General features: G+C 45.4%; 1 protein-coding gene across 2 annotated transcripts in view; it reads left to right on the top strand.

The window, feature by feature from the left end:
- Window positions 1-17,991, top strand: part of PRKG1 (protein kinase cGMP-dependent 1) — a 338,166-nt gene that overhangs the window by 313,175 nt on the left and 7,000 nt on the right. For both annotated transcript variants that reach the window (XM_079312518.1, XM_079312517.1), the window contains exons 10-15: window positions 454-550; window positions 10,029-10,168; window positions 13,870-13,959; window positions 15,641-15,782; window positions 16,729-16,892; window positions 17,777-17,899. In XM_079312518.1, coding sequence (XP_079168644.1) covers window positions 454-550; window positions 10,029-10,168; window positions 13,870-13,959; window positions 15,641-15,782; window positions 16,729-16,892; window positions 17,777-17,899 — 756 coding nt within the window. The remainder of the gene's footprint in view (window positions 1-453; window positions 551-10,028; window positions 10,169-13,869; window positions 13,960-15,640; window positions 15,783-16,728; window positions 16,893-17,776; window positions 17,900-17,991) is intronic.

Below are 17,991 nucleotides of genomic sequence, written 5' to 3'. Positions count from 1 at the left end.
AAACCTGGCTGAGATTTCTCTCCAGGGACCTTTGGTGATCCTGCCACTTCCAATAAACATTTATAGAAACTGCTGCCAGCCTGTGGACACGAGAAACTCCTAAGAGATATTTTTATCTTCCAAAAATCCTTAAAGACACCAAAATATTTAAAAGCAAACCCCACCCAGGAGAAGATGGATAGAAAGTGCCCAGCTGTAGCCTTGGGAGCTGGACTGAGGCACCAGGAGTTGGCTTTGCACCCTCAGTAGGGATGTTTGCTATTCCCCCTTGGAAAACCGTGCCCTCCAGAGCCAAGCTGGGACTGGGAGCAGCAGAATGCTGAGCTAAAAGCCAATTTGGAGAGCTGAGATGGAAGTGCAGCAGGTAAAGGCTGGCCCAGGCTCCCACAGCTCGAGGGCAGCTCAGGTTTGCACCTCTAAGAAATTTCCATTTTTTCGCCTCAAAACCTCCAGATACGAAGCGGAAGCCGCCTTCTTTGCCAACCTGAAACTGTCAGATTTCAACATCATCGATACCCTGGGAGTCGGAGGCTTTGGCAGAGTGGAGCTGGTAGGTGACTTCTTCTTTGTGTCATGTCCTAAAGCAACTGCTGTGTTCAAGGCTTTATTTCCTTTGTGATTGCACCCCAATAACCCTGAGAAAAATGATCTGCTGGGATTATACAGTGAAGAAAGTTTCCTGAGACATAAAAAATGTACTGTAAATGCTTTGCAGTAGCCAAGAAGGATTTATGTCCTGGGCTGAGAGAGGAGCACACATCTCCTCTCTCTCTTAAGTGGTTTATGACATTGATTTATGGCCTTTTAACAGAAGAATTGGGTGAGGGCTGGGATTGGAAAAGCAACCTAAAATCTAATTTAACCAGATCCAGAGTAACAGTAGAAAGCCTCTCCTACCCATTTTTTATTCAGGTCTAGAGTGGTTGCACTTGGTTGTCCTGAAACAACATCCAGCACCTGACCCATGACAATCCATCCCAGAGAGGGCCTGTTTTTGTGCAGAATTGTAGGGACAAGACAAAATCCAAGCCTGCTTTTTGCTCTGCTTGTCTTTGGAGCTCTGAGCTCTCCTTTAAAGCAGAGCCTGAGCAAGAGGCAACTTGTTTGTAGCACCAAGGCAACAGAAAAGCTTGGGGTAGGAAGAGGGAGTTGGGTTACACAGCAGAGGAGCTCTGGACACCTGACACTCCTGCAGTATGTCAGGAACTCCTGCAAGCCCAGGCAGAAGGGGAGCAGAGTCACTGTTGCCACCACAAACCATTCTGAAACCCTGAAGGCAGCTGGGAATGGGAAAATGGGCAAAACGAGGCGTTTTGGGTGGTTATTTGGGATGTGGAGAGTGAATTTGGTGAGCAAAGCTCAGCTTGTTCTTCCCTGTGGTTTATTCCTGACTGTTCCTGGATGTGGAAGACAGAGCATCTGTGGGAACACTGGTCCTTTCCTGGGGTGTTTGGGGTTTAATGTGTGATTATTTTGTTAATGAATATTTAACTGAAGAGTATTCTGAAGGAGTCACCTGCTTTAGAGAAGCAGGTTGTGCTCACCCTTTCTTTTGAAGTCCCTCCATCCTCTCCTGACACCAGGGATTTGCCTCCTAAATTAACATCTGGCTCCTCTACCCTGCAGTGAGGGAGACCCACCAGTTTGGGGTTGGTTTGAGCCTTGTGAAAGTTTGGGGTTTGTTTTTAAGGGGTTTTGCCAACCTCAAGGTGTCCTTTGTCTCCATGAGGGGTTGCCAGTGGGAGGCTCACCAGTGGCATAGCCTGTGGCAGCTTTAAAGTGACAAAATCTCCACCCTGGTGATGTGTGACCCTGGCCCAGGTGAGGGGAGGAGCAGGAGGTGCTCTGTCCCTTCAAGGTGTCAGCTGGAGTAGAAATATCCCATTCTGAGCACAAGAAGCCCTGGAGCCTCCTGGGGTGGGAAAAACATTCCCAGAGGGTTTCTTCAGGGCTGGTGTCCCTCTCCTGAGCAGGAAGATGCTGGATAAACTCATTTTTTGTGCTCTTAACTGATACTGAACTGCACACAGATGAAACATATTTAAAAGTGTAGCTCAACACACCAGATTTTTTCTTTTTTTCTTTCAGATTGTTTTTCTTTACCACAGAAGGAAATTAAGTTATAAAGCCAAGAAAATATTCCTTTTGTCAAAACTGAGCCTGGAATTGCTGCCTCATTCTTCCACCTCCTCCATTAAAAATATGGTTTATTACTTTGGGCTAAAAATGTAAAATATATTGGAGGAATTGGCTCTTTTATTGCCTGAATATGGAAGTGTAGGAATGTTCCTGGAAAACAGTCACAGTTTTTGTGCTTTCCAGGAGTAAAATGGAGCAAAAAAGTGAAGGACATGGCAAGGAAAAGGAATTTTATAGCTTTGGGCACAAAGCCTCAGAAGGTCACCTCTGGAGAGGGCAACTGGTGGTGGCTGGGGGAAAACTGCAATGTCTGGGGCTGGGATTGACCAAAAAGAAATAAAATTTTCCAGACACCTCTGGGGGTGCTGGTGCCTTGGAGAGGTTGCCCTTTCCATGCATCAATGCACAAGGATATGGCTTTTAGGTCAGACAGCCTAAAATTTAAATTATTTTCAATTCCACGGCTGTCACACATGGAAATCCCCTTTTGTCTTGCTTTTCCAAGCAATTTTGTTTTCCGTATCTCTGGAAAAAATTCCAAAGCATTGGAATGAGTGTTGTTTAATGTGATTTTTGGTGGCTCTCTGGTGTCTCTTCCAACATCCTTATGGATGCTGCTCTTCATGCCAAACTGGACTATGTAATCAACTTTTTTCTAGGTTTTTCCTGAGGGACAAACCATCCAGGGTTAGAGAAACCAGAGCAAATGGCAGGAACAGACTTTTTGGCATGTATCCAATCCTTTTTCCAGCTCAGCCTCCCTGCTTTATGTCAGTTGAGCATCTTCTGGAGTGGGGACCAGGATTAACATTAGGAAAATAGGAATTTCAAGTGCCAGTGGGATAGGGAATGTCACCTCATGTGTCAGGGATGGAGGGCAGGTGTCCCCAGCCCTCAGAAATCATCTCTGCTGACCTTTATTGCTCTTGGCTTTGTTCTTTAATTTCCTTTTTACTCAAGTTCTGTGCTCCTGACCATCTGCCTCAGGTCAGTCCTTCCAGGTTTAAATCAATATTATTTTTGACAGCTCTGAAATAAATACATTGGAGTAGCTGAATATCTGGGATTGGAGTCATTTTTCCATGGAATTGATTGCTGTAGGTGATGGCTGAGCACAGACAGATTAAAAATCACCTCCTTGCCTTCTGCACTCCTTCTGGCTCCAAAAAGCAAAATTCCTGTGCAATATGGAGATTCCTAAAGACACAAATTAAAACACGCACATAAAATGTTCCAGCCATATTTTACAGGCTCTGTACAAAGGGGACACAACAAAATATTTCAGCTTTATTTGTGTTTTAAGAGAAATCTGGCCCCAGCTTCTGAAGTGCAATTAAGTCTCTTCCAGCCTCCAGCCCATGTTGTAAACAAAACCATTAGTGAATTAATTAGATAATGAGGAAAAACCCACTGCAGTTGTCTTCTGATGGCCTGACAGATGCAGAATCCAGATATTTATTGGTGGAAATTTCCAACTGTGTCTAATTTCCAATTCCCAAGCAAGCTGCTTTTCCTAGTTATTGTAAAGTTTTTTGTTAGAAAGATCATTTGTCTCTTGGATATCTCCTGATTTTGGGGTTCAGTTTCAGGAATGCCTTGAGCTGTGCCAGGGGAGGCTCAGGTTGGACATTGGGAGGAATTTCTGCATGGAAAGGGTGCTCAGGCCTTGGCAGGGGCTGCCCAGGGAGGTTTGGAGTGCCCATCCCTGGAGGTGTCCAAGGAAGGGCTGGAGGTGGCACTCAGTGCTCTGGGCTGGGGACAAGGTGGGCACTGGGCACAGCTTGGGCTCCATGGGCTGGGAGGGATTTTCCAGCCTGAGGGAAACTGGGATTCTGTTAATTTTTTGGCTTTTGGAACAATGGATCATTTGGTTGCTATGAAGGGGGGGAAGATTTGGGGATTTCATTGAGGGCTTTGAGATCAGATACCCAAGGAAAACCCACACCCATCTGACAATGTCACTCTTTCTAAGCTCAGCAAAATCCTGGGGGTGATCTGACCCTTTTTTCCCATCCCTTCCCAACACTTGCAGCATATTCCCTTCTCAGCATGTGCAGGATGTTTATTTTTATCACACAGCCACGTGGGGCTGGACCACTACAGGGCTGTGTTTTAATTTTCCCTGAGATTTGAATTCCTGTTGAAACTAAATGCATCCTTTGTAGATGGAAACACATCCTAGGGCTTGTCTGTTCATGGAAAGGGTCTTGGCAGAGGTTGCAAAGATGGGATGTTTTGGGAGCCCATCAAATCTGGGGAGAGGCTGGAGCAGGATATGAGTTGAGCCGAAGATTTCAGCTCCAGCTGGAGGCAGGAATTAAATACAAAAATAGGTTTTATATTTCAGACAAATCAAACTGGGAAGCAGAGCAGGATCATGTATAGGATTGTTGGAGTTTAATTCTATTTGATATTTCCAAGACCCCAAAGCAGTGACTTTTTCCATTTCCCATATATCTTAGCTGTAGAATCCTTCTTCCTCTATTTACTTTTCCTTGGAATGATTTTATGCATGAAACTTTTCACATCCCTCACTGCTTTTAGCCTTTTGCTTCCAGACATTTCTGCAAAATCATTTTTACCTCTAGGCTTTATAGAAAGACAGAAATTTTAACATATTTTAATATATTTGCTCATAAAAAGCTTGGTTGGGTTTGTTGTCAAGCAACAAAAATCAGTTTTCAGTGCAGGGATCAGGATGTGGAGTTAAAGGAGTTTAGCACAGTTGAGTATTTGATAAAAAATTGTTAAATTGCTTTTTTAGTATCTTCCTAGTATAGTTTTGCAAATTATTTTCCTATAGACTCCCATAGTGCTCCAATTGGGATAGGAAATTTGGTGTTTTCCCAACCAGTGGAATCTGGATTAATAAAAAAAAATAAAATAGTAATGTCACTGTCATGGGCAGTTTGCACCTTGCAGCCCACTTGGAATTAATTTTGAAGGATTCATCCTTCAAAATTCAGCCTACAATGTATCTTGTAGACTATTTTTTCTCCATTATTTTTCTTTTCATCTTCTCATAAAATCCCAGAATCCCCAGATGGTTTGGGTTGGAAGGGACCTTAAAGCTCCAAAATTCCATCCCCTGCTATGGGCAGGGACACCTTCCACTACCCCAGGCTGCTCCAAGCCCCATCCAGCCTGGCCTTGGACACTGCCAGGGATCTGGGAGCAGCCACAACCACCCTGAGCCCTGTCTTAGGTGGGGTTTATTTTAGTCTTGACTTATTTTCCAGCCTAACCCAGCACAGTGTGCGCTGTAACCAGCCCTAAATTAATGTTGGGCTTGAGATGGGGAGTGGGAATCTAATTGGGATATGCGAATGATCATTTCTCTCTAAACTTAGGTCTGGAGAGAGGCTGAATCTGGACTTAAGGAGATGTGGAAAATCCCCTAAAAACCCTTATGGATCATTTAGGGTGGAAAAGCCCTCCCAGCCCAAAGCTGTGCCCAGTGCCCACCTTGACCCAAGCCCAGAGCACTGAGTGCCACCTCCAGCCCTTCCTTGGACACCTCCAGGGATGGGCACTCCAAACCTCCCTGGGCAGCCCCTGCCAAGGCCTGAGCACCCTTTCCATGCAGAAATTTCTCCCAATGTCCAAGCTGAGCCTCCCCTGGCACAGCTTGAGGCCGTTTCCCCTTGTCCTGTCCCTGTTCCCTGGCAGCACAGCCTGACTCCCCCTGGCTGATTATGGGGAACTCTCTTCCATCCTGGGAGGAGAGGAATCCTTTCAGTGGGAAAAGCAGTCCCCTTTTGCTGGGACAGGAGCAGTCCCTGCTCTGTGGGAGCAGCAGTTCAGCTGTCAGGATCAGGAGAGCTCAGCTTGCAAACGCTGCTCTCAGCAACAGCTGCTGCTATTTTTGTTGCTTCCACCAGATCGAGTTGGGAAACAGGGAAAATGCAGGACCTTGGGAATGCCCAGCAAGCAGGACCTCTTGGAATTCAGTTCCCAAAGCACTGCTGTTGCATCAGTTCTTATTTAATGTGATAGGGAAATAGCCATGTTTCAGCAGAGCATGGATTTCTGGCTCCTGTCTATTTGAACAATTCCATAGGAAGCAAAATTCCCTTGGAAAAATGTCTTTGTTGTTGTGGAGGTTCAGAGGGACATAGGGGAAACTGTGATGAGTGGACTCCTCAAAGCCCATCCAGTGCCACCCCTGCCATGGGCAGGGACACCTTCCACACCTTGGACACTGCCAGGGATCCAGAGGCAGCCACAGCTTCTCTGGGAATTCTATTCCAGGGCCTCTCCACCCTCCCAGGAACAATTCCTTCCCAGTATCCCATCCATCCCTGCCCTCTGGCACTGGGAAGCCATTCCCTGTGTCACTGTCCCTCCATCCCTTGGAAATATCCTGCAGTGTTCAGTCAGGGAAATAAATCCTTCTCTGGGGGACTGTTCTGCATCCTAGTAAATATTTATAAAAGTTCCTACTTTCCCAAGGTCAGCAGGGATTGGGTCAGCACGGGAATTGCTGGAGTTGCAAACTGTGTATATAACTGTGATTTATAGGGAATACAGGAAGGGAAGGAGGAAGGATAAGGAACACAGAGCTCTTTTTTCCCCTTTTCCATTGAGCTCTGGATTTCATCTCATCAATACCCGTTTTCCCAACCAGCCTGAGAAAGCACCAAGGTGTAAAACCATATTTATTTCTATGTAACTGTTAAAAACCAGACAAAAATCAGGCCTGGCGTGCTCTGTGTGTCCTGGAAACTGCAGAAGTTTGAAACCATAAAGCAAAGGAAGGATTTTGGAGTGGTTCCAGCAGGAGGAGCCAGCTGTGATCCTATGAAACAAGGACATGGAAAAGCCAGAGAGGCTGTGTCTCTCCTTTTTCCCAGCCTTTCTTTGTCCATAGAATTCCAGATGGTTTGGGTTGGAAGGGACCTTAAAGCCCATCCCATCCCATGCCATGGACAGGGACACCTTCCACTTTATTTATTCCTGTATATATTCCATATTTCTATTAGCTGTGCACATATATATGAACATATAGTTTATATACATTTTATATCTCCAGGCAAAATAAAAACATTTTAATTCAATTTTTCTTCCACCTTCTGAGCTCAAACCCAAATTCCTTGTGGTTCTTATGGCTCCCTGGGCTGGTTTTCCCATCAGGATTGAAGGACAGGGTGTCCTTAGCAGCTCCTTCTCATCTTCTCAGGATTAATCCTCTTTGATGTTTTTAAAATAAAAAAAATCCAGGTGACTCCTATTTTTTCTTTTTCAACTTTTGCAATGAGATTGGGATTGGGACATGAGGATATTTTTGTATTAAAATTAATCCTTTTGTGCTTTCAAATTCCCACAAATCCTATTCCTTCCAAAGGACCAGGAATGGAAAATAGATCTGAGTTCCCTGGTGGCATCAGGTCAAAGCCTTGCCTGAGCTAATTGCAGCTGCCTGTTCTATATTTAATAAAACAATAATTTAATGTATTAATATATTAATATAAATTATTTTAATATATTAATATATTTAACATAATAATAATAATTGGCAGCTGCTTTTTCTATATTTAATATTTGCAGCAGTGAGGACATCTTCAAACACCAAATAAACTCCCTGCCTTCTTCTTCCTGGAAATTTCCTTCCCTGGACTTACATGAAAGTGTAGAAAAGCAACTTCCCCAGGCTCTCCACCCCTGACAAAATAGTAATAACATTTTTAAAAATAGCCTTTTTCATGAGAGACACAAAAATTAGGTGGTCAAAATCCGTGGTTTTAAATAAGGGGATACACTGGAATTTATTCCCAGCACCTTTTATTCTGTGATATTGGAGTTTATCCTCCTCAGTCTCCACTAGGTTGTTTCACACTGATGCCTGGTACAGATTGAAATTAGGAAATTGGGAATTTCAAATGAATTTAGAGTGCTAAATATTTTGTTTTAATTGTTTGATGCCCATATCAACCAAGAAATGCTCGATTTTGCTGTCTGGAGCTGCTTTCTTGATTATTTTTGTGTGTGGACATCCTAACATTAAAAAAGACAGGCTGAAAGAGAACAGATCTGATCTGGAGAATCTGATGGGGATTTGCAAAGACTTTGATGTGAAATAATTTCGGGGGGCAGTGGCAGTGCTTGTCTGTCACTACAAGCCAAGAAATTGGATTCCCACCAAAAGGAAGAGGGATAAGTTCTCCACAAGTTTATCCTTAGTCCTCCCAAATTTTAAATATTTCTTGGTTTTGAGTTTTGGTCAATTCTGCTCAGCCCAGATTTCACCTTGATTTTAATCAGGTCTTTGTTCTGTGTGTGCCACTTCCCTGTTCCCCTGGCTTGATTCAGATGGGATAATATCCAAACAGTTAAACCATTTATCAAAATCGGACTTAAAAAAATATATAAACCAAACTCTAACCCCAAACCCAAAGTGCTTTTATCACTTTTAGTTGGCCAAAAATGCAGAATTCTTCTGTGCTTTGAGCTGTTGTCAAACCAGGTTAAGGAATAATGGGGCAGCAAGGATGGGGGAAAATGTTCTGCTTTACTTTTTGGGCATTGTTTTGGTCTTTGTGATGTGTACCTCTGAAAATAAAATGACAAACACAGATTTCCAGCCAAGATAATAACTAGGAGGGTGAATCTCAGTGTGAAAAACAGGACAGCAGGAGCTTTGGAAAAACAGAAGTTTTATGTGGGCTTGGAAATTATTGGGGCTGTGGGAAATGAGAAACCACAAATCAGGCATATATATATTTTTATATATATATATATATATATTTTTATATATATATATATATATATATATTAAAAAGGAGGTTATGATGAAAACTTTGGCCACAGATGAGTGGCCTCTCATTTGTTAGGTTTTAAATCATTTGTGGTGGAAACCTCTCTGCCAGCTGAAGACCAGCCTGTTGGGATTGATTTCCTTAAGGTCTGCATGTCCTTTTGGACTTGAGGCTCCCAGTTTGGTTTCTGGGGATGCTGGGGATACCATCCCTCCTGGTCTTTCCATGGGGATACCATCCCTCCTGGTCTTTCCCTGGTCCCTGAACCACAACAGAACAAAGCAGGTGGACAAGAAACTGTTCAAGTTCAGCGTGTGATGCATTGGAAATGCCCAGGGGAAAGCTTAGGTAACACTCTTGGGAACCTGGTGGGATTATTGAGGTGTCTGTGCAGGGTCAGGAGTTGGACTGAATCCTCCTAGAGAGGCTCTTCCAACTCAGCACATCCCATGGTTCTCCAAAGGTGCCATGTCTCATATCCACCCACACTGCAAAGCAATACAAAACCAGATCTGACATTAAATAAACTCTGATTGTGTGAGTGTTGCCTCCTCATCATAAAGGCAGGCTGGGTTTGACAGGGCTCAGGGACAGCCAAGCTGCTTCCCTCTGGCAGAAGCCAAATTCCTACAAGGACACCAAACCAGAAGTTGCCAGATGGCACCTCGTGGGGAAAGCACCTCCCTGAAATATTGTTTGCAGCAGCTGCCGGGGGAATTTAGCAGACTTGGAGGCCAACAACGGGGTTCCTTTGAGAGGGCTGGCCAGGGTGGGAAGGGTGGCTGCCTTCCAGCTGGCTTTGGGATAGGGACCTGTCCCTTGGGTGGCTCAGGGTTCAAAAGTTGCCAGGGTTACCCCCAGAGCAAGCAAACAACTCCTGTCAGCCTCAGCTCAGGCAGCCAGGCTAAAAATAGGGGGCAGAGGCTGAAGGTGAAGAGCAGAGCTGTGAGCAGGCGGGGTGAGCTGGAGCAAAGGGGTTTGGGGAAGCTGGAGGCTGACATCTCCTAGAAGCACCATTTTATCAGTAAGCCGTGCAGGGCTGGAGAGGCGGGTGGGATTGTGGGCGGCAGGAGGGAGGGGTGGCCGGCAGGGAGGGGTGGCTCCAGGTGTGACCCGGCTGTGCTGCCTGGCCAGGTGCAGCTGAAGAGCGAGGAGGCCAGGACGTTTGCCATGAAGATCCTGAAGAAGCGGCACATCGTGGACACGCGGCAGCAGGAGCACATCCGCTCCGAGAAGCAGATCATGCAGAGCGCACACTCCGACTTCATCGTCAGGTACCGCCCTGCCTCGGGCACACAGCGATCCACACAGCGATCCACACAGGGATCCACACAGGGATCCACACAGAGATCCACACAGGGATCCACACAGAGATCCACACAGTGATCCACACAGAGATCCACATGGGGATCCACACAGTGATCCACATGGGGATCCACACAGCGATCCACACAGAGATCCACATGGGGATCCACACAGCGATCCACACAGCGATCCACACAGAGATCCACATGGGGATCCACACAGAGATCCACACAGCGATCCACACAGAGATCCACATGGGGATCCACACAGAGATCCACACAGCGATCCACACAGAGATCCACATGGGGATCCACACAGAGATCCACACAGAGATCCACACAGCAATCCACACAGCGATCCACATGGGGATCCACACAGAGATCCACACAGAGATCCACACAGAGATCCACACAGCAATCCACACAGCGATCCACACAGCGATCCACACGGGGATCCACACAGCGATCCACATGGGGATCCACACAGCGATCCACACAGCGATCCACATGGGGATCCACACAGCGATCCACACAGGGATCCACACGGGGATCCACACAGGGATCAGTAGATGCAGCAGCCCCAGCTCCGCTCCTGCAGGGATGGAGACAGGCAGTAGGGGGAATGTGCTGGACACAGCTCGCTGCAGCCATCTGTGTGCAACCCCAGCGTGGTTTGGGTTGGAAGGACCTTAAATCCCATCCCATCCCACTCCTGCCATGGCAGGGACACCTTCCACTGTCCCAGGCTGCTCCAGCCCCATCCAGCCTGGCCTTGGACACTTCCAGGGATCCAGGGGCAGCCACAGCTGCTCTGGGCACCCTGTGCCAGGGCCTGCCCACCCTCCCAGGAACAATTCCTTCCCAATATCCCATCCATCCCTGCCCTCTGGCCATTCCCTGTGTCCCCTGACCTAAGTATTCTCCAGCACTCTTGGGACTCCTTTAGGCACTGATCTCACCATCTAGAATTTATACATACATATATATAATTTTTAAATTTATTTTTTTATATTTATCATGACTTGGCTTTGCCCCTGCTCCAGTTTAATTTTCCTTCTCCTTCTTAGTATCTGAATTTTCCTCCTCACTAAGGTAAGCTGGGAGGCAGAGCTTCATCCTTTGACAATGACCAGCTGTGTCCAGCATTTTTTCGTTATGGAATATTTGACAACTTGAGTTCAGCATCCCTGGACTCCTCATGGGCAAGCATGTTAAAATCATCTCCCTGCCCCACACCTAAGCTCATCTCCAGGGAATAAAAGGAGTTCCAGGCATTTCTGGTTGTTTCTACACTAATAACAACATTCCCTGGCTTTTCAAGGACTGTGAGGATAGAAAGGGGATTCTTTTAATGGATGGAGGAATGGCTGCTGAGGATCCCTGGAGCTACCTTGGAGGGGATCTAAGCCAAGGCTGCCTCATCCCACTATTAGAGATGCCTGGAAAACTTTTCTGCCTGAGGAGATCAGCCCTGCTCCCAGCAATTGCTCAGGAGATGCAAACAAACCCCTGGGATGGATCCAAAGGGAAGCACGTGGCCAGGCTGGGGCATCACAGGGTGTTTCCTTCTCAGGCTCATCCCAGGGATTCCTCTGGAGCCCATGGCTTCTCCTGTGATTCATGGGTGACAGCTGGAGCCTGACACTGCCTGGCTGTCATTCTCTTCAGGATGTGCTGTTGGATCCATAAACATTCCTTGTTACCCAGGCCAGAGCCAAATATTCCCTGTGGGCTATTCCAGCCCCTGGATTTTTGGAAGGCTGAGCTGTTTTGGGATGAGAGGGGAAGTGCAGGGCCAGCCAAGTTACCACTCCCAGAAATACCCACTCCTAAATAAAACCTGAGCCTCCAAACATTTCTTAATGGAGCCATGGTATTCATAGCTGCTAAATGAAATCCTGCTTCATTCCCACCCTTCACCCTTCAGCAGGGAAGCAGAACAAGCATATTTTACCTGTACAGCTTCTCCTTCCATATCCTGCAGCATTTCCCACCTTTTGCAACAACTTCCATCCCTGAATCATATTCAATATCCCATGGAAACACTGCTCTGGGAAGGGACTTCCCAAGTCACAAGGTCCAATCTTTTTCTATTGCTGGAAAATACTTGATTTATCAAACTTAGTTTCTGCTTTTTCCCCCTCTTCTCCTCTTGCCCATCCACAGGGATTTGAAGTTTTCCTATAGTTTCTATACTAAAATTATTCAATTTATTTATTGTTTTTTCAAAAACTTGTTTATTTCATTTATTGGACCACCTGGGATAATTATTTTTTTAGGGGTGCAATGGGCAGAAATTTGAATGTTTCAGTGAGCTGATGGATGAAAAGTAGGTTTAAAATAATCTTGGAGCAAGGACACAACCTCTGGGATATTAGAATGGGAAAGACAAAATTCCAGAAGAACTTGGTTATGTTTGTTAAAAAGTTTCAGAGGAATAATTAGGTTTGGTTATTAAAATAAATCAAACCAGGCAAAAGAATCAAGAGAAACCATGTGGCACTAAAGAAAATTGATTTTTAGATAAACTAAAACTCAAACAGAACAAAATCCTCTGGGCTGGATCAGGGGACAAACAAGTGCAAATATTTAGAGGAATAAGGAAATAAATAAATTATTCAAATATTGTGTCATTTAAACTTAAGTCTGAAATAATGCCCTTTCATGTGTGTACACTTTGTGCTTCCATGAAAACTGATAAATAATGTTTGCTTTTTTTTTTTATCTGTGCATTTTAGGCCAGATTAAGTGGCCATAAAATTTTCAGTGCCTTAATTAAGAAAAGTATTTCAGTAGTATTTAAATTACCAAGCAATTTAAAAAATGAAATTACATTTTGGATTTTTGAATTTTTCTGTAAACTTTAATAGAGATTAAATGTGTATTAAGATAAATGATATTTTGTCCAAGCAGAAAGAAATAAGTAGGGGGACTTTCGTTAAAACCATCTATTTTAGCATTATTTAATGGTCAGTTATAACTAGCCATTGGTTTTATATAAAGAGAAATGGATGTCTTCCAAAGGAACCAAATCCTGCAGTGTTTTCTCACTGATCCATCCCACAGCTCTGTCAAAATAATAACTGGGATTGGCAGGGAAGATCTGGAATCTGCAAAACCCACTTGGTTTCATTTCCACTGTGTGGTGGCAGCTGTTGAATTTTTAACTCCTGGAAACTGCCAGGAATGCAGGAATTGCACCAGGAGTGGCCCTCAGCATTCCTTTCTGCTGCAGAAATTGTTAAAATTATTATCCAAAGAGCTGCAAAGAAACCTTCCCTATATCCTGCTGGAAGCCTGGATGGATAAAGCCACACCTGGAATAGGAAGTACAAAAGCAGCTGAACATTAAAATGAAAAAAATAGAAGAATCTCAGGTTTCTTTTTACTGTAGTTATTTAATATTATTAAACACATCTATAAGTCAAATTAATGTAATATCATTAGAAAATCCTGTTGAGCACAGAGCATGGATTTTAGAGCACAGTTCAGAACTCAAGGATGGGTTCACAAAGCCTGGCCCATGCCTTGGGGCAGTTTTTCCTGCACATTCCTTCCTGGGAGGAAGAGGAAGAGCATCTCAGGTTTTTTATTCTCTGTCAGACCAGTGAGTTTAGTGCTTTGATAATGGATTTATTTGTGATTTGTGATTTCCTGGTTGCCACCCCCAGGCTCTACAGGACGTTCAAGGACAGCAAGTACCTGTACATGCTGATGGAGGCGTGCCTGGGGGGAGAGCTCTGGACAATTCTCAGGGACAGGTGAGCTGGGACTTGTCCTGCAGAGTGGGGTGTTTCAATGTCAGAAATCCAGCTAGAAGGGTTGGAAAGATCTCAAAGCCCATCCAGTGCCACCCCTGCCATGTCAGGGGCACCTTCCACTACCCCAGGCTGCTCCAGCCCCATCCAGCCTGGCCTTGGACACAGCCAGGGATCCAGGGGCAGCCACAGCTGCTCTGGGCACCCTGTGCCAGGGCTCCCCACCCTCCCAGGAACAATTCCTTCCCAGTATCCCATCCATCCGTGCCCTCTGGCAGTGGGAAGCCATTCCCTGTGTCCTGTCCCTCCATCCCTTGTCCCCAGTCCCTCTCCAGCTCTCCTGGAGCCCCTTCATGCTCTGGCAGCACTCCCTGGAGCCATCTCTTCCCCAGGTGAGCACCCCCAGCTCTCCCAGCCTGGCTCCTGGATTATCTCCTTGGCTTCTTCTGGTTTTGCTCCAGCAGCTCCAGCTCCTTTTGATGTCACAGTTTTTAAATCACAATTTCCCATCTCTGAGCTTTTCCCACCCCTGTGTTTGCAGCCCTCCCTCTGTGAATGTGTATATCAACTTTCAGCCCTGCCACATGGACACTGATAAATAATATCTATTAATATTTCCTGGCTCATTCCAAGAGCAATGAGCAGGAGGAGGTGAAGAGCTGTGCAGGGTCTGTTGTCCCAGATACCCCATATTACACCAAGGCTGCTGATTGAAGTTGGAGTCAAAATCCACACCCCACCAGGACCACTGTTCCATCAGGATGCAGCAGTGACAGGGGAAAATATTAGTTAGGAAAGCATGTGATGCCCAAAACCCACAGTCTCTGCCTAGGGAGGGCTGACCTTGGAGTGTTTGGGGTTGCTGGGTGCACATGGGATGTGCCCACAGAGCAGGAAAAGATGCAGGGAATTGTAACTCTGGAATAGCCTCATCACTGGAACAGAATTCCATTAAATTTGGAAAGATTGATCAGGAAGCTAAGATTAAATTGTCTTCAAATTCCTCAGAACAATTTTTTCTGTAATGCTTCCTTTTCCCAGTAGCCTTTTTTTCACTGAAACAGGAACTGGAGCAAAGTTAGAAGTTGCTGGGTAGGATTTTTCCTGATAATTCAGTGTTTAATTATCTGGGATTTAAACTGAGGTTCTGCTGCCATCTAGCTTAGACACACTCCTGGTCTCAGCCAGCCCCCAGCAGGCAGGGGGTTGTGGTTTGCTTTGGAAAACTTTGGAAACAAGGATCCAAAGGTGCAGTTTAGAATTTGCATTAACTCTTCAAGTCCCAGCAGCTGTGATTTTTCTGCCTTTTGTCTCATTAAAAACATTAATACAGAATTTATCTGCACACCTCAAGGGAATTATAACACTCAAAAACCAAAGCTGTAATTAGACAAAAAATACCTTTTTGCTTACAAGACAAGGATTTCAAAGTTTTATTTCTAAATTATAGAATAAACTTTAAGATAGTTTCAGATATTGGAGGCAAAGAGGCTTCTTCAAAATGGAAATTTAATTAGATTGAGATGTAAAGGTGACTTTAACAACAGGAACTTTCCAGGTGCTAAAAAGTGATTTTACTGCCATGATAAAAGTTTGAACAGCAGAATTAATTCCATGGAGAAGGAAACCACTTCTAGGGATTCATCTAATGGTTTTACCCCTTTTTTCTCCCTGCTTCCCACAGGGGTTCATTTGAGGATTCCACGACCAGGTTTTACACAGCATGTGTGGTGGAAGCCTTTGCCTACTTGCATTCCAAAGGGATCATTTATAGGGACCTCAAGCCAGAGAACCTCATTCTGGATCACAGAGGTTATGCCAAGCTGGTGAGTGCAAAAAAAAAAAAAAAATCTCCCCCAAATCCCACACAGTCTTTGTCAGAGAGGGTCAGGAGCAAAGTCCCCCCATGCTGAGAGGGGATCAGGGTAAGGTGTTCTCATCACCACTGGGATGTTTTCCCAGCTTCCCAAAGGGCTCAGCTGAGAAATGCTGGTCTGGCTTGGGATTCAGATCCATGCTCCTGGAATTCTGAGAAAAGAGCATCAGGAGAAAGGCAGGCAAAAATGACCCATTTGCCCCAGAACTCAGGATAGGCAGCCTGCTTTTTAGGGGTGGCCTGGTGGGAGCATGGAGAGGGGCATATTGTAAATATATTTATAGATATTTGATATATTTATTGATATTTATATGTGAAATGAGATGATCATAGAATCCCAGAATGGTTTGGGTTGGAAGGAACCTTAAATCCCATCTCATTCCACCTCTGCCATGGGCAGGGACACCTTCCACTATCCCAGGCTGCTCCAGCCCCATCCAACCTGGCCTTGGACACTGCCAGGGATCCAGGAGCAGCCACAGCTGCTCTGGGCACCCTGTGCCAGGGCCTGCCCACCCTCCCAGGAACAATTCCTGCCCAATATCCCATCCGTCCCTCTCCTCTCATAGCTTAAAACCATTCCTTGCCCATGTTAATTTAAATTTAAAGAAAAAAAGCAAAATAAGCAACCTGTGCTATGAGTGATAGAAGTTTCCATCCCCCAAGAAACCCTTGGTGCTGGTGTTTGCTTTCCTCATGGGAATTTTCCCAGGGATAAATCAGCAAAAAAGTCACTGTGGTTCCCTGGTCCTGGAACGACCCTCAGTGCTTTAATTAGGAGAAAATTCCCATGAGGAATCCTCCTTTCTGCCTTGCTTCACTTCAAGAGCAGCAGAGCCCAGGGCTGACATTCCCTCTGATGCCCTGCCCTGATGCTCTCCTGCCCCTTCCCCCAGGTCGATTTTGGCTTTGCAAAGAAAATAGGATTTGGAAAGAAAACATGGACTTTTTGTGGCACCCCAGAGTACGTAGCCCCCGAGATCATCCTGAACAAAGGTCATGACATTTCAGCAGACTACTGGTCCCTGGGAATCCTGATGTATGAGCTCCTGACTGGCAGGTATGGGCATTGAAATTCATCCCAACATTTCTGCCCTTGTCACCCTGGTGAGGCCAGGGCAGGGGCAGGGCTGGGCCAGGGAACTCCACGGTGCTTTTTCCACTCAAATGATCTTTTTTTTTTTTTTTTTGGCTCTGAGTGGGCTGAGCACAATGGGAAAAGAGGAAGAGTTTGGCCCTGAATGGTGTGGAAATTATGGGGAAATGGGAAAGGTTTGCACTCAGCTGGGAAGGTTTGGTCCTGAATGGGCTGAACATGGCAGGGAAAGGGAAAGGGTTTGACCTGGATGGTCTGGAAATGATGGGAAAAGGGGAAGGGTTTGCACTCAGCTGGGGAAATTCCTCCCTGCTGGAAGGGAGGAGATGGATTGGGCACCATCCATCCCTTCCTGTATTTAATTTGGGATATCACTGCTGCTCTTGGCAGTGGCGGTTTCCTGGAGCTTCCTCACCTCATCCCCCCGTGCTCACCCACAGGACCTGGGGAAGGATCCATCCCCTCCACCTGCCCATCCTTCAGGGCTGGACACACACAGCCCCCCATCCATGGAATACCAATTAATCCCCATTGGAATCAGGTCCCATCACACAGAGATAAGCCAGGGATGCTCAAAGACTCCTGCCTCAGGCTCTTGGGACGTGGCTGCCATGGGAAGAAGAGATTTAACATGGAAAACTTCTTTTTGGTACATCCCTGCAGCCAACATCCCTGAATTCCAGAGCTTCTTGAGAAATGGTTAGGGTCATGGGAGGCAAAGCATTCCTGGTTGTCATCTACCTTTTCTCATCTGGGTATATTTTATCAGACTTCAATGCTGCTTTCAAGACAAATTTGTATGAAAGACAAGTTTTTAATCTTTTTTTCCTTCCCTGTGCCCTCTGAAGTCCCCCTTTCTCAGGCCCAGACCCCATGAAGACCTATAACATCATATTAAGGGGAATAGACATGATTGAATTTCCAAAGAAGATTGCCAAAAATGCTGCTAATTTAATTAAAAAACTATGCAGGTAAGTGGATGAAATAATAAAGCAGAAAACCTCGATGTTGTTGGCAAAGAAATGAGCTGGTCAGAGAGATTTAGGAATTGTTCTTCCTTTTA

The sequence above is a fragment of the Erithacus rubecula genome (assembly GCF_903797595.1).
Source record: "Erithacus rubecula genome assembly, chromosome: 9".
Taxonomy (NCBI): domain Eukaryota; kingdom Metazoa; phylum Chordata; class Aves; order Passeriformes; family Muscicapidae; genus Erithacus; species Erithacus rubecula.
The sequence above is the reverse complement of the archived record's forward strand: the minus strand, read 5'-3'. Positions and strand labels throughout refer to the sequence as shown.